Source organism: Apiospora phragmitis (assembly GCF_038363925.1).
Source record: "Apiospora phragmitis strain CBS 135458 chromosome Unknown utg000014l:1.0-1827420.0:1.0-1829600.0, whole genome shotgun sequence".
NCBI lineage: Eukaryota > Fungi > Ascomycota > Sordariomycetes > Amphisphaeriales > Apiosporaceae > Apiospora > Apiospora phragmitis.
The window spans coordinates 1,169,615-1,185,953 of NW_027117414.1; the positions used below are offsets into that span (position 1 = coordinate 1,169,615).

General features: G+C 52.5%; 4 protein-coding genes across 4 annotated transcripts; 1 reads left to right on the forward strand and 3 right to left on the reverse strand.

The window, feature by feature from the left end:
• Positions 1 to 3,324: 3,324 nt before the first annotated feature.
• PG994_014993 (exocyst complex component) lies at positions 3,325 to 6,499 on the reverse strand (the record flags this gene model as incomplete). Its single annotated transcript, XM_066866402.1, has 2 exons — positions 3,325 to 4,009; positions 4,065 to 6,499. The coding sequence occupies 2 exons, from the start codon at positions 6,497 to 6,499 to the stop codon at positions 3,325 to 3,327; spliced, it is 3,120 nt and encodes a 1,039-aa protein (XP_066708078.1).
• Positions 6,500 to 7,451: 952 nt separating this feature from the next.
• On the reverse strand, positions 7,452 to 9,182 carry PG994_014994 (histidine acid phosphatase; the record flags this gene model as incomplete). Its single annotated transcript, XM_066866403.1, has 3 exons — positions 7,452 to 8,783; positions 8,837 to 8,970; positions 9,026 to 9,182. The coding sequence occupies 3 exons, from the start codon at positions 9,180 to 9,182 to the stop codon at positions 7,452 to 7,454; spliced, it is 1,623 nt and encodes a 540-aa protein (XP_066708079.1).
• Positions 9,183 to 10,189: 1,007 nt separating this feature from the next.
• PG994_014995 (uncharacterized protein) lies at positions 10,190 to 11,005 on the forward strand (the record flags this gene model as incomplete). The annotated part of the gene is made up of 1 exon (XM_066866404.1): positions 10,190 to 11,005. The coding sequence occupies one exon, from the start codon at positions 10,190 to 10,192 to the stop codon at positions 11,003 to 11,005; it is 816 nt and encodes a 271-aa protein (XP_066708080.1).
• A 2,902-nt stretch (positions 11,006 to 13,907) lies between these two features.
• On the reverse strand, positions 13,908 to 14,664 carry PG994_014996 (uncharacterized protein; the record flags this gene model as incomplete). The annotated part of the gene is made up of 2 exons (XM_066866405.1): positions 13,908 to 14,311; positions 14,373 to 14,664. 2 exons carry the CDS (start codon positions 14,662 to 14,664, stop codon positions 13,908 to 13,910), a joined length of 696 nt encoding a protein of 231 aa, XP_066708081.1.
• Positions 14,665 to 16,339: the final 1,675 nt, after the last annotated feature.

Below are 16,339 nucleotides of genomic sequence, written 5' to 3' on the forward strand. Positions count from 1 at the left end.
TGGAGCAACTTGGAACTGCTGCTCAACGAAGCTCGGGGAATATGCATCAATCAAAGTATAGGAGATGTGTGACTATACAACCACAATTTGACCAGCTTTGTTTCCAACGGATTGCCCAATGCTACGCAGGCATGCCACTGGGCATATTCTCAAACAAATGGAGGGGCAAGAGATGGATAGCAGGGTCAAAACTAAGCCACTTGATCAAGATCTGGTTTCGTTTGCATGAAATAACTACAGCATGCATCGCGGGAGCCAGACAAGTAACAGACCCAACGGTTAACTGCCCTGGCACCTGGGGTGCCCCTGGGTGCCCCGGCTGCATGGCCTTTTTGCCTATGCAGCGTTGATTGGTTTTGAACCTTGTCCCGTGAGGTCATGCGACCTTCGCTGAGGTGTGGTTCTTATTGATTCTTATCACCAGGGCATGTAATAACGGACCTTGTTGGAGCTGGTTGCCGTCACAAAGAAACAGAGCATCCATCATAGGGCTATTTGCTAGAATAATCTACATACATTTTCTGCCCTGCTACGAGTTTTGGGGGTTGAGGGCGGCTCATCCCTTTATCCACCCGTCGGTCAGGTGCCGTTATCTTGATGTCAATTTTAACCTTAACTTTGGGGGGCCCCTGATCGGGTATCGCATTGGGGAATTGCACCTTGTGAACAACATCACCGCTGCCGAAGTCGAGGTCAGCGGATGTGGACGAGCAGCATACTAGTAAGGAAGTCCTCTTTGCCTACGGAGTAACTACTGACCACCCAGTAATGAATATATGATCACTCTGGTATGCATTTGGAACCACGTTACTGTCGATTCATCTCATCGCGCATGCAGTCGCCGCATGTGGAAGCTCCACATCTCATCTCTAGCCTTTCCAGACATCCCTCACCCCCAAATTACACGGGGGGTTTTTTCTCTCAGGAGGCACGGAGGACATTTGAGAGAACCCTCTTCCCCGCCCTTCTTGACCGCCACACCCAGGACTCCTTTTTTTCCTGGTGAAACCGGTCGACTAAGAGACTATGTTATTCGATCTCACCGAAACTATTTCTGGGCGGTGGAAGTGGTGGTAGCTATCCGTACATATGAAGCTGAATTCTCCGTGGTATGATATGGTGGCTACCGGCGTGCACTTACTCTATCCTCAAACAGTTCAAATCCTGCTTGGAAGCCCAGTCAGATCCTGCACGTTCTGCTTGCAGCATGCGCTGGTCGATCCAACCCAATCGAATGGACGACTTGAATGCCTTCTCCCGCACATTGCCCTGCAACTGGAGTCTGTCTGTACCCCTTTTAACCGCCACATCTATCGAATTGATCTTTTGACAGACGCCGCCCTGTGCCTTGCCCTGCGGCTCCCCCCACTCCGATCATCCCATCCATAGTCTGTGGTAGTAGAACTTATGCATGTGCGCCTCAGTCGAGGAACCGTTGGATCGCTAACACTAACGATACTCCATAGCAGGCTACATATCCACGTCTCGTTGGTTTCCAGTCCCAATTAGGTACCGCGACGGCCAGTCGTAGAAGACAATGCAATTCTTTGCACCTAAACATTAGACCCCCCGAGCTAGCCGGGTGGATAGAGTAGACGGAATATTCGGTACCTGACTTGTCAGAATTCGCTTGCACTATTCGAACCGCAGCAGCATTGGCCCTGTATAGTCCGGAATTCGTCTATTGCATGGCTTTTGAACTAGTAGTAGAGTGCAGCCAAGTCGGCTCTACGGATATAAGCACAGAAAAGAAGTCGCCTCCTACAGTACAGATCAAAAACACTGTATCGCCTGCCTATTGCATCAAATGGAAGACATGTACAATAGACCGCTAGCTTCGGGAGTGTTCCTCTTTTGTTGAAAAGTATTTCACTGATAAATCGGAGCATTTTTCAGCTTGAATTCCAATCTGACCGAGTCTACGAGGGAGATGGAGATCCATTCTTGGCACTATGCCTCGAGAGATGTAGTGAGATATGCCGAGAGGGAAAAACCCCTTGGCCCCCGTTTATTTCTAAAAACACGCACCGCCACATCGGAGCAACATGCAGCTAAGACGATCACCATCACCATAACCGCCACTCCGTCACTTGGGCTCAACCTTTATCAGAGATAGAGGGAGCTTGTGACCTTTCATACGACATATTACATACACAGTAAGCAGGATCGCAGACGAGACTTATATGGGATCCATCTATCTTGCAAACCGGGTTTCCTTTTCTAGGAGAAGCGTTAGCCGAGGAGCTTGGGAGCTATGTAGGCAGCCAGCACAGACGAGTGGGTGTGCGCTCCTGGATTGATGCCAAACGTGACTCTCCTGCTTTAACACAAATCTCATCGATCTGAGCTGTATGCTGGTGATGCAAGACCAAAATAAAAAACAACCGGTTTCTGAAACAATTCGCACCCAATACATAGGTAACGTTTCTTCCCCCCCCCCCCTCGGCCCATGAACAGCCCCTCAAACGCCACAACTTATCTGCGAAGGGGGGAGGCGCCAACGGCGTGTCGTTCCTGTTCGTTTCCCCAACCTCCCCGGGACGGCCTGACTGCCTCCTGTCTCTGCCACGTACCTAGGCAGTATTAGTTATTGAGGTACAGTTATAGCCACAGAATCGGTTGCATACACACATACCGGATGATGGCGTGAACCACACAAGCTGAAACGCCCCAGTCCACGGAGACAATGACGTTCTTGTGCTACAAACGATCAGAGATTAGGATAGCCTACATGCCGGCAGTCACTGGTCACTCAATCATATCGCCCGGTCCAGTGCGCATCTACCGTCTTCTAGCCGAGATGCCATGCTTGCTTGCTTGCCCTTCGCCTCCTTTGCCACTCTCTCGTGTCCAACGTCATACAACCTTCGGCTCGCGTGGTGTTTATGCCCTGAGCCGCCTTAAGAATGTTTCACGCCAATGCAGCCCAGCGAGCGCTTGACGTCGGACCTGAAAGGCGGGGTTCACGACACCGACGTTACACAGGCGCCTACCTTCCTGCGCCTGAACGTCATTTCTCGACTTGAAGCTTTTGGTGAATTGACATTATGCTGTCCTGATACGATGACTATGAGAAATATAGTATCAGATCGGCCGCCATCGCCCAGGCTGCTTTGTACGGACTTGGAGTTAGATATCCATCATACGCAAGTGTTGAGGTCAAGTATGTATGAACTCCGTAAAAGTATTCACGCCTTTCTCGAAACCAAGATAGATAGCTAAATACAACGTTCGATTACATATAAAAGTGCCCCAAAACAAGTTCTTCGTAAGGACGCGCCAAAAACTTGCTATACGTACGTTATGCCATGCAAGGGACCAAATCTAGCTCTGCCACATATACTCGCTAAGCGCCAGGACCTTCTCGCCCATCTGCCTCTTGGCCGCGGCCGCGATGCCGCGCTCCGGGTGGGCCAGCTGCTCACTATAGCACAGCTCCAGCATGGCCTTGAGCTCATCATAACTGAACTTCTCGTTCTCCGGCACGCCACCGTCCCCGTCCCCGCCCTTGCCCGCGGCCGCCGTGGCCTCGGCATCCTTCTTGGCCTTCTCCACGATGCCCTCGGGCCCTGCCGTGAACAGCGAGAAGTAGTTGGCGGCGCGCGCAAGGTCGACCCCGGCCTCGATGTTCTTCAGGTTCTGCTGCAGCACCAGGATGTTGAGCTGGATCCGCTCGCAGCCGCGCGTGTTCATGGGCTGCGCGACGAGCGCGTTCGAGACGAGGTAGGCGTTGACCAGGCGGCCGAGCCCGGTGCGCACGAAGGCGATCTCGGTATCCCGTAAGAAGCGTACTATCGTTTCATCGTAGGCGACGAGCTCCGAGTTGAGTGATATAATTTCCTGGTCAGGCTCCTTGATTTCCTGATCTGGCGGTAGGACGTAGGGCGCCGTGGTCGGCGACACTGAGATGGAAAGGGAATGGATGATGCGGGCGCGGATCTCGGTGTGGAGAGTCAAGAGAACAGAGCCGGCAAGCTCCTCGTAGGATGATGTTACTTTGTCAAAAGACCTATACAATCGTTAGTCCAGGTCAAATCAGAACAGGTTTACACCTTCGAACTTACTGTACAGTATCCTGTGTCATAGGTAGGTACACAGGGCCGCTTTGATCACTGGTCGCTTTGTTGGGATCATTTAGGAGAGTCCATCGTCGGTTTTGCGTCTTGGGCATGGTCGGCCGGGATGAATCTGTTTCGTGGGAGGTGATATGTCGCAGAGCCACGACCTTGACTGCGAGCCACTTCATACTAGTATATAGAAGACAAAGCGAGGAAATAACATCGCGATCTTGGATGACATCGTTTGGCTCCAACTTGCGCTCATTTGTCTGTAAGATCAGGAGGTTGACCTCCTTGTCCAGCAGCTCAAGATCTAGGTTGTCGGAGGTCCATAGTTTCTTAATGATCTCTTGAAGATCCCCGTTCGTCGTAGCAAGCTCGGCCGAGTAGCGTAATGCGACTGAGGTTGTTGCTGGTTCTTGAGCCTTTGAAACCAACGATCTAAACCATGTTTGGCATCGTTCGTGGTATCTCATCATCTGGCTGATAAGCAAAGAGCTGAGCGCCTGGTCGTGAGGAATGGTTCCCAGCATGCGACAGAACGCAGTGACAATGGTAAAGAATGACGTGGTGCCCTTGAACACCGGCCTCCTGGCTACTAGGGTCCAATCGGCGTCTTGTTGGAACGAGTCAATCTCCGCAAAGACATTGTCGCTTAGCTTGGCCAACGTCTCGTCTAGCTGAGGTTGGAACACGTTGACCAAGAAGTTATCGAGGAACGATGTTAAGGTACTGGCTGCAAGGTCAGAGCCAGGCGGCACGATCACCTTCAGCCGCTGCAGGAAGACCAATGTTGGTGGCAGGAGCAAACTCATGTTGAACACGCTGGGTTCGACCAAGGACTTGTACGACCCTGGGGCTTGCCTGTTCTCAAAGGCGCCCAGCATTGCGTTCCTCTGTAATTCTTTGCCGCCTTTTTTGTCCGCATCCTTGTTTTTTCGCTCACCGGACGTCAGGCCAGGAACAGCAGCACGGATGATGCCATCGAGTGCTTCGTACTCGGTCGTCATCTCTGCCGACTTCGAGTCTGCTTCAGAGAACTTGAAGAGATGGTCTCTGCCAGCGTCCTTATTGCCGTTCAGAGAGCCACCTAGGTTCGGCGAGTTGTTGTACTGGTAAACGTCCGCGTCGGTGGTGACATAATTGTGTAGTAGTGAGCGAATCTCGTTCTGATAGAGGTTCCAAAGCTCCTTGAAACTACCAAGTAGAGCGTTGTTGTTTCCTGCACCCTCTCGTCGAATAAGAGCTTTGATAGATTCATGGAAGACTCGGTGGCCTTCAGCAATGGCTTCAAACTTGCCATATAGTGTCCATAGCAAGTCATAGATGACATCAGCTCGCATCTGCGTCTCACGGCTGCCGTACATATGGAGACCTTCATGGCTCGACGAGCCGCCGCGCAATGAGCTCGGGTGCCTCTGGTCTACCTCGTTGATCGTTTCGTTGACAATGGAAAACAGCTCAACCGGTAACCGCTGCTTCAGGTTGTCCACTGCATCTTCCAGCCTCCCGAGTTTGTTCAGAGCCTCCACCAGTAGACTCACGTACCAGAAAGTGTCAGCTTCAGGGTTCTTTGCCGGATCCTCGACTACGGCTTGCCGAAGATCGAGGGTATCAAGGACAACATGAAACGGGGTGATGGCAGATTGGTCGCCATAACTCTCGTTGTAACCATCCTGCTTCTTTGCGAGATTCTGCCATCTTTCTTGGCAGTAGGGCGATTTGAGATATAGATGCTCATGTAGTTCCTCCACCAAGATATCCATCAAGGCCGTCTCTTGGTTCGCCAGGTAGCCCCTCAGATCGCTCAGCGCTCCGATGTCGTCCAGCTCGGGCTTCCTCAACTTGCGCAAAGCGTTATGCAGAACCTCGACCGCCGTCAGAAACCTCTTCTCGGATATACGTGCCTCGAGCTGGTCAGGGACCGTCCTCAGGTCCTCTAATTCGTTCAGCGTCTGCAGCACCTCGTCGTACATCTGTGACGCTTTGTACATCTTCTTAAGCTCGGGATCGGTGGAACAGAGGTTAGCTCTGGAGGTATTGAGAGATTCCTTGAGGGTGCGGACGCGCTTCTGGGAGGACTGTATGCTGCCTTGGATCTTGTGGAAGGTACCGATCGAACTGTTGAAGCCCTGATGGTGTTCGTGCACGATTCCCTTCAGTGAGTCCTGGAGGTATTGATGGGTCTTCTGGAAGTTCCTGTACTCGTGGGCCCTGCCAACCGAGCTGGTGTCGAGAAGCTGCAATGCCAGCGACGCCGGGATGCAGTTGTCCTCGCATAGTACGGGCCATTCTGCCTTGACTTCTTCGAGGACTTGGGAGATATGTCGTTCGGCGCTCGACTGTTGGGCGCGTTGAAGTCTCGAGGATGTAGTCGAGCCACTATAGCCACCGGCGCCATTCCGAGGCGAGTCGAGGGGCGGTGGTCGTCGTGGGTTCATCTGTTGCGGGGGGTAGCATAGCGGTCGCTCCCATAGCCCTCGCCGAATTGATCGTAGTCGTCGTCGCCGCCGCCCCCATTTTGTGGTAGATCCTTCCTCCCGTATGAGCCGTAGCCATTAGCGCTGCCATTGCGATGTGATGCGCCGCCGCCGTATCGGTTCGCCATGTTGATGCAAATGCACCGGCCAGGTTATCGTCGACTTGAGGCGCTATTGCGGCAGATGACGTGGCATCGCGGGTCGGATCCCAGTCGCAATACAGTTGGTAGTTAGATCAAGCAGTCGGTATGAGCGTCGGGAGAACTGAACGAGAATCCAGTCGTCTGATTGCCATCCGGTGTCGAGGTGAGATTCGACGTATGTATGGATGTTTGGGGGTTGTGAATGTTTCACTGGAGATTACATACATGTATGTATTTGGGGTACCTACATGTACTGTACCCGAGCTTTGGCATTAGGCCACCTGCAGTGTACCAGACTCCAGTTGCAGGGATACGCTAATATCGACCTTCAATTCCATATCACGCCCCCAATCATAACCTCATCCCAAAGCCCAAATACGACCAGCTCCATCGTACTCGTGAATTATCACATACTTCAGCTAAGCCATGGGTGTACCCAAGCCGCCACTATCGAGACGCACCAAGATGCTCGTGGTGCCCAATTCCGGCTACATACGTGTTCAATAACCCATCAAAGAGGAAGTATTCAACCCTGGATGCATAATAGCATGTACTTCTTGGATATGGTTTACGCTCCCCAGATACCCAGAAACGAAGCGGCATAAATATTTCTTTTGGATACGTCAACGGCGGTGATTAAACAACTTGCATTCCCTATCTAAAAGCAGATGAGCTGCATGCGGTAATATATATTGGGCACTTTAAACATTACGATTGTCCCGAAGTTGCACCGTATCGTATCATATTGTAACACCAGCAACCATCACTCTTCAAGGCTTTATGGTCTTTAGCCATGGGCTGCTCAGATCCGTGTAGAACGAGGCGCCCTTGACCTTGGTCGGGGCCCCCGCCGCCGCGACCGCGCAATTATCGAGCCAGTCGCCCTCGGCCGCATACTTGTCGGCGACGTACTCAACGTAGTCGCTAAGCAGGCACGAGCGGCCGGGCCCGTTCTGGCACGAGGGCACGGGGTAGACGGCGTCGTTCAGGCGGATGCGGATGTAGGTGGCGTTCTTCTGGGCAGCTGGCGCCCCGGTGATGGTGGGGACCGCAGCACCACTGCTACTGCTACTGGTTGATGTGGTAGTGGCATTGCGTATCATCGACGACAGCGTGCTGGGCTGGTCTGTCTGGTGGCGGCAGCCCCGGCGCGTCGTGGTCACGGTACCGTTGCCTCCTCCTGGGCCACTGGACACGGCGCGGCAGTTTAGGCGCTCAAAGGCAATGGTGCCTCGCATGGTGACATAGCGAGAGCCAATCCACAGCCGAATGTCGTCCTTCTCCGTGGGCGAAAGCAGAGGCTGGGCGTCAAAGACACCACTGGAGGTAACAAGCTCGGTCAGCTGGCCGTCATTCAGGAACGACATTAGCAACTTGGGCACATCGAAGCTAGAACCGTCGGCCTTCGTGCCGGTGATGTTGGGGCCCTGCGCGAAGAGCCCCATCAGGGCTTCGAGGTACGGAGTCATCATCTTCTTGTTGAGGTTGGTGCCCGGGCCGATGCCGTAAAAGTATCGCATGTCGTTCGAGTACTGATAGGCCTTGAGCTCCTCGTCCGTCAAAACGTCACACCAAGGGGACAGGCGGCCGGTGATCTGACTTTCGTAGCCGCACAAGTAGGGGATGGAAGTAACATCACTGGCCGTCAAAGTCAGATTGCCCTTGATGAGAGAGTTGAGGCGGGCCTGGACCGGGGGGATCCAGATTTTGTCCCACACACTCTGTTGCTCACTCCCCTCGCTGTCCGCGAAGTTGGGGCACATATCCGAGGGCGCGAGGGAATCCCCAATACCGCCAGGGAAGCCCTTGGAAGTGACGGAAACCACACTTCCAAGTGAGTCCGACTCCCAGCCCAAGAAGCCACGGACGAACATCTGTGCAGTCTGGAGGACGCGGGTGTAGTTGTTAGCCCACACAATGAAGTCGTCTCCGTCCTTGTACAGGTCGGGGTATCTGGTTCGTAGCTGGTAACCCATGTCTTGAGCCTCTTTTACGCCCGTGGGGCTCTCCATGGCAATCTGCCTTGAGGGGTTCGTCAAAACCGTCTTCCAGTTTGGCATGAAAGAGAGAGCCCCAGAGGCTGAGTATCCTCCGGCGGAAAGCTAGCACAGGGTCAGCGCAACCTCAACACATTTGGGAGGACCTCCATAACTACCTTTTGCTGAAGACTAACCCAGCCATTATAAGCACCCTGGTCAGGAAACCGAGAGCCATGGCGCGAGACGTAGGCAGCCTGATCCACATAGCAATTATCGGGAACTTCAGGCGAGATGCCATTCACATTGTCGCCTAGACACTCGGATCAGAATAGTTCGATCTCTACACGGAGATAGAGTCCACATACCAGCAAACCAAGGGCCATTGGCACCCAACCACTTCAGGGGCTCTGCAGCGTTAGCACCGGCAGGCAAATTGATGTCTTGCGCCGGGGCGAGCGGTTGACCAGCAGCGGAAACACCCGCAGCGGCGAGCGATGCGCCGATGATCCAGGAACTGACCATGATAACAAACGAACAGCGGTAGATGGACGAGCGTGGGAGTTTCCAACGAGTGGACGCCTACAACAAACAGGCACGGTGAGAGGACTGGCAAGTCACATCTTCTAGTGCACAGGAAACGCATGCGTCTTTAAGCCGCCACAGAGAGCAAGAGTGACATGACTTGGCTCCACCCATATACTTGACGATGTTTCCGGGAAACCGAACAGGCTGCATGGCTAAGGCAATGGCGGACCCAGCAGATTCTGCACGTGTACATAGAGCATGGGCGAATGGAGGGCACCAATACTCATATCGTAGTTAGATGACATGGCATACTCGCTACCAAGTCGTAAGAAATATGGGTTGCATAAGGTCGATTTGGAGCCAAATCTCCCTGTGACGGAACAGACGATAACCCTGCTCGCCATTGCCTTGTTACGATCACACGTGAAGGAGATTTATAGACCACGTGGGAGGCCAATCGCTTCTGGTTTGTGGTGTTGTACTGAGAGATAAGATGCACATCGGAAATTGGATCCAAAGAGGGTGGTATCGTGCGGGGGTTAATCTAAGGGGCTCGAGCGTTCACAGCGACCCCTGCCGGCCGGGATGGTCCTCGGTGAACCATAACCCAGACTGCCAGAGGACGTAGCGTATCCAGCGTCTCGGGAATGCATCCAAACTTTCAGATCGTGTCTAATAATTTCCATGTTCCTTAGGTATTTACTTTAATGCGTTGGCCAATATTGGTGTACTCTTTGCAGCAAACAAAACCAAGCACTGCCATTCGATGGTATGTTAGAGTGGATTAGTGTGCGCTCCGGAAGTGCGCGGGGGGGTCCCCACCACACCGGCTTTTCACCGCACAGAACTCGCCCGCCCGCAACCTCCATCGCAACGTCGGCACCGCACAATACGTCATCGGCCGTAGACTGCTTCCGAAAGCCCCAGCAATCTACTGGTATTTGCACGCGTGGCACATATCGCCACTCTCACGTTGTCTTTATTCAACTTTTTCCCCAAGCAAGATGCCCACCAGAATCCCCCAACCAGAAGACTTCGCGTCGCTAGCGCCAGCCATCACCGTCGGGCTCGCCTATCCCGAAGTACCAGAGACTACGACGGCCATCCTGATCTTGTTCCATGGCCTGGGCGACTTCGAAGAAGCCTACACCGGCCTCGCCAAGACTCTAGCCTTGCCGGGCGTGATGGGCATTTCCGTCCGGGGTGTGACGCCGTTGCCGCCGGCCCTGCTGGGCTTGTCGGACGACGACGAGATGCCCACGCGGCACTTCCACTGGGGTGACGACCTGACCATCTCACCCACCACGGGCGAGCTGGAACTCGACCCTGGATTCACCAAGACGACGGATGCGGTGCTGCAGAAGCTGATCAACGGTGTGCTGATCGAGAAGTGCGGGTGGGACACACGCGACATGTTGATGTTCGGCTACGGACAAGGCGGATCCGTGGCCCTCGGTCTGGCATCGCGCTTACGGGACGGCGAACAGGTTGCGGGCGTCGAAGATGGTGACAATGCAGCAGGGCGGGTGTTCAAGGGCATCGTGTCAGTTGGAGGACCGTTGCCAGCAAGTATGGTCCCATCGATAAGCAGTCGGGAGAAGTCTCGTACACCAGTTTTGGTATGCCATGGAAGATCGAGCGAGGCAGTCGATGAGGAGGCTATGGACGCACTGAGAAGTGAGTTCACGGATGTGCGTGAGGTGAAATGGAAGAAGGGCAACGATGGAATGCCCGATAGCCGGGGAGGAAATGCTGCCAATCATGCAGTTCTTTGCCGAACGGCTGCAAGATGTTTAGCAGCATTCATCATTAACGAATAATAGGCTTAGTGCAATAGAACAGAAGTGAAAGAAAAGATTATAGCTACCCCAAAAAATATGTCTTCCATGGAATCTGATCTGGCTGGGATAGGAGGGGTTGGTTCAATACTTGCGTTTTATGCTTTTGTTACAGGTGTTGTCATCGTCCAACATGCTTGGGGGTATTGCTTGAAGTTGGAGATTGACTTCCGAAGATTTGCAACTCCATCCTCTCGTTGCAGAAAGTAGTTGATCTGCAGATACTCTTCCTTTGAGAAGTAGGGTCGAATAACATCGTTCAGCCTGGCACGAGCTCTGATCTCGTGCTCGTCTCTCCCAGTCGGGGTTGAGCTGGAGGTAGTGGGCATGTATCTTAGGTACATGTTGTGGACGGCCAGTCTGTTACTTCGGCGACCTGTAAGAATAAGTCAGCATTGAATACAAGTCTCACACATCAGCCAACTAAGCCAGACCAGATCCCTTGGTCGATGGGATGGAAGCTCGTTATTCGGCGATTTGAAGTAGGTACCTAGGTGATGTAGGTCTGTTGTGGGTGGGTGCCTTACAACTGGAGGTCCAAATCATCTTTCCTCTTTCATGGACCATGCTTGGCCAGAGCCAGTCTGACGTGCAATGATAAGGGGCTCTGTCTCACCTTTCACCTATCGCATCGACGGCTGAATGCAAAATCTGTTTGATGATGGCGATGGACGATGATGTAAGTAGCCATATCAGTGTGGTTTCTGGTCTCTGGTTTCTGAGAGCAAGTCACATGCTGAACGGAGCATTACTTCCAATGAAAGCTCATAAATGGCTACCAATGATATCCATCCCGTCGTCGATGAGGATTTCAACTCAAAGGCTGCAAATATTTCCTTGTGAAGGCTTGCTGCCAACAAATTCGTCTGGGGGCTCCGACCGTGGTGGTTGCTCCATGCATTCACTCCAGGCAGTATCCCTTTTCGATACAGTGTGCAAAACGAAACATTGTTGCCTTTATCAATTGAAAGCAACACCTGAAAAAACCTTCTAAAGTATCTATACATGAAGGTCGACGATAGAGCATGCACATGATACTATTGAACACAGTGACTTTTGGTTCATCCAGACGATGACGGATCATTGGCCAAATGCTGCCCTTTATCCTGGCCACAAGCATAACTCCTGTCTAGATCCTTCTTTTCCTCATCTTAATCAAGCACAACGGTGTAGTCTTTGGAGACCCGGCCGTCCAATGCAGTCTCCATGCTGTCTATGGATCGACAAGGTCAGCATGCCCATATTTGAGAACGGCGGAGATGGTACTCACACATTGCAAGATACGCGGCTTCCACGAGAACCGGCAACCACGTCATAGTACACAGAATCTGACCGAAGGACCATTCATTCATCGACAGGCTGTCCGAATCAGGAGAATTATCAATGACCCAGCGGATGGACAGCAACATCCACAGCGCCGCGCACATAGTTATCAAGGCACACATCATGATAGCATGCTGCAGGACCTTATCAACGATATATGGGAACCTAATAAGCCCTGACAGAGGAGCAAAATATCCGAGGCCCCAGCCCAAAGCCGACAAGAACAGTCGAACAACTGGACCAAGCGCCATGAGCATACCTGTCCCCGAAGTAACGGAAATTGTGACGCTGGCCCCATCCATCCGAGTTTGGCAGTCTTGTACTTGAAAGGCGGCATAGTGCTCCCTGACGAGCTCGTCGAAAGAATGATTTACGAACCATCTGCTACCAAATGAAACCCCCGAGGTTGGGCCTCAAGTCCGAGTCTGATCCCGAGGTTACGGACAGAGATGATTTCTGTCCCGACCATGGTAGCCCAGAGCCAGAGCGCCCATTGCACCCATGTGGCGAAATATACAAGCCGGCGCCGTCTGGCGCGGGTTCCCGCTCAGCACCAGGGAGAGGAGCTGTACGGAACAGAAGGCAAACGTGAAAATTACTGCTGTGATAACTGTGAAGCTTCGAGGCCTATCCGTGACGTTGCCGAAGTCGCCGTGGGAGTCTCGAACCGCCGCAATCTGGATTGCTTGACTTATGATACAGGCTCTCAAGAACAGCTCGGATACCGAGCCTCGGGCTACATTGACTATGTAATGAAGCAGCGACGCCGATTTTGTGGCTCGGCGTTGTGGCAGGTTGAGGGCCACGAAATATATCGTCACTAGACTGGCGCCAATGACGTACGATGCTATACTCTAGCTCTTTGTTCAATGAACCTCCCACTTCCAATAGAGGTCAGTACCCCTATGCCAGCCAGGTCGGAGTCCAGTCCTATGTCCAGAGTAGCTTATGGCATGCCTCTGAAATGCACCCAGGATTTGAAGCGTCGACCTGCTTCACGAACGATTCATTCAGGGCCCTCGATGCCAAAGTATTTCCCTCCACAAGATGAATGTCCTCATACCACCGCAATAGATCCACAGAAGTCGGCGTGTGAGATTCCGAAGTGGGAAGAATAGCGCGCAAGGACTGTATGATTGGAAAAGTATCCCCTCCACTGGCCCAGTCAACTGTCAAGGCTGCCGCGGCAAAATCTGCAAATAACCCAGTCTCTGCCGTCTTTCAGTAGCTGGAATGCGCTGCTTCGAAGCAGCGTCCGTCCCAGGTGGACGCGGCTATGTTATACATAAGGGGAAGCTGCGTGTCTTTCCTTTGGATGCTATCGGCTTTAAGATATCTATATACCACTCTGGCAGGACGACTGGCAATAGGTCGCATTCCGACAGTACCACAAGGCCGTCAGCAGGGGCAAGCAATCGCAATACTGTATAAACGAAGCCTATTTTTAGACCACATTTCGATACATCACGGTGAGACCTCTTTGCAGGTTGGTACTATTTCAAAGTGTAGGTATGTGCGTACTTAAAGCACCTACATATATATTGGCCAGGATAACTAGGTCTCAAGCCTTCACATTTCCCACACCGCAATGCAGCAGCATCCTCACATACCAAGGGTGCAGGAATACAATCTTAGGCGGGATCGGATGACCCGCGCCCTTATCATAAGAGCCCGCGCTATCGAACAATGCCGACTTAAGGCTGAAGACAGCCTCCTGCTTTTCGCGGTCGATGCGCGCGCTGATGAGGACGAGCCCATCCGAGTTCCTCAGGCCGGGCTGCAGCGGAGACCCTCCGCAGCGAACAGTGATCTCGTTGCCCTGATTTTGGACTACCTCAAAGTGGTTGGAGAACTTCAGGCCGGGCTCGTACTTTGCGACAGCTAGCTCCGAGGTTTTCCACGTGTAACCCTCTGAGCCTGGAGGCGCATCGTAGCGCTCATGGAGCTTGCTCTGGGGCCAGAACGCTAACAAGCCACATTAGTAAGGGTGATCACGTCCGTAGAAAGCGATAATGAATGACTGTACCCCATCGGCTCCAAATACCACGACAGAAGTCGAGGGCCAAGGCGGCCTCGTCATTTCGGAGCTCCGGCCGGATCTTACTGAGTGGCACACGCTTGATGCAGTCGTCCTGAAGAGCTGGATTGGCTTTCGGGTTATATCTTGCGTATGTTTTGGAGCGGAACCATGCATCGTCATTCTTCAGGTCGACGATCGAGGTTGTGGCACCAAAATAAGCCATGCCAGCTCCGACGCTCGCCAGGCCGCCCGTGACGCCATAGAGACTCGTTTTGAATGTTGTTCGAAGGATTCCCATCTTGATCTCTATCCTTCAGACGTCCTATGCTATGTTGAAATAGGCGAAGTGGTGATGTCGCGGTCCAATTGAAGTTGAGCCAATAAACCAGTGTGTCGCAAGCAATTCCTCGGTCCGTTAACTGCACCACCATCTAGACTCCAACGGGGCTGGCCAAACCAGTAAACAGAGTGTCAACCCCACCCAGGCACGGACGGCTCCAACCGCCTTGCTTTTGCGGCTCAAGTCAATGAAGCTGCGAGCTTCCTGAACCTCATCCCTAACCTTGACAGGTATGCAACCGAACTGACAGTACCGTTGCGAAGAGCAAGAAGTCATACATGGAATAGTGTTCCCATTGTATACGCTCTTTAATCTCCTGACATACCTGAGATGTTTAGAAACCCACTTACGAAGCCTACCATATTCCCGTAGAGGCAAACAGTCAAATCTCAACTGGCAATGGCATTGATTGACTCGCTTTCCCTGAAGCCAAGTGACTGCGCTCTTCATAAGCTGCGGGAAAAGAAAACAGTCTAGAAGACAGTTGGAAAGACCACGATGTTTAACTACTAACCAGGGCGCCACGCTTACTTATTCAATTGGCAGGGAATTTGGCCCGAAGTCTTGAACGAGGCGTCAACGGCTGGCAGCTGGAGAAACCTCCCCGAACACCTGATCGACAGGGACAGCTCAGTGTGTGCCACGAGCTCAGAGCAGGGACCAAATGTTCATGCCAAACAAAGTTGCGGATGGAAAACCCCAGCACCCAGGCAATGCTCTGCTGGCTACGTGCTTGAGTTCAGACAAGCAGACAAACCTTGTCACCAATCAAGCGGCTAAATCCGCATACTTACCGTAGATGAATAGAGGAGTGTTACCACTCTTGGGAACACGACAAACCTTTTGAAAGCTATGCATATGGCTTTGAGTGATGCGATGTGATAGACCATAAATTCAGTCCACTTGCCTGCTTGTAGCAGCAATCAGCAGCCGCGTAAATCGAGCTAAGGAGAGCGCGAGCAGCCTATTGACATCGTAACTCGCCTCAACACAGGCACGAAGATAATCCGTTGAGCCTCATAGTTGCAAACTGTCAACATCGAACTAGGCATAATTCTTCTAGGCCCTCAGGCTCTCTCTACTCAAACATCGTGGCTTGGCAGTTGTCCAGTACGTCAGACAGCTTGCCTCAAAGCCCATACTGCCAAAAGCAACCGACATGGGGGATGGGGGAATGTCGGAGAAGTACCTGCCTAGGTAGCACTTATTAGCCGCCTTGTTGACGGTATCCGTTAGGTACAGACGGGAACGTGTTTGCCCGAGTGTCCGGAAGCTTCTTGCCAAACGAGTGGACTACGGGCGTTGTGTGGCCGGATCGTGATGCAATGCATGAAGATTTGTTTCCATCGATGTTTTGTCGGATCAAATGCTCCGTGGATACCGGGAAAAGGCACTTGTTGCCATCATTTGGCTGCCTTGGATGTGGCGCTTTTCCTCCTTGCAGATTTGTGTGGCCATCTGACCCCAAGCTGGGAAATGATGCAAGATGGAAAGTACGATGAGAGCACTGGGGCGTGATCGACGGGTAGAGCAGGCAGAGAAAGAACCCGTCTAATCATAGGTTGGGCACTTGACCCAACGATCTCGATCTCGAATCGCCATTGGCCGCTTCTTCATTCCAATCACGTCTTTG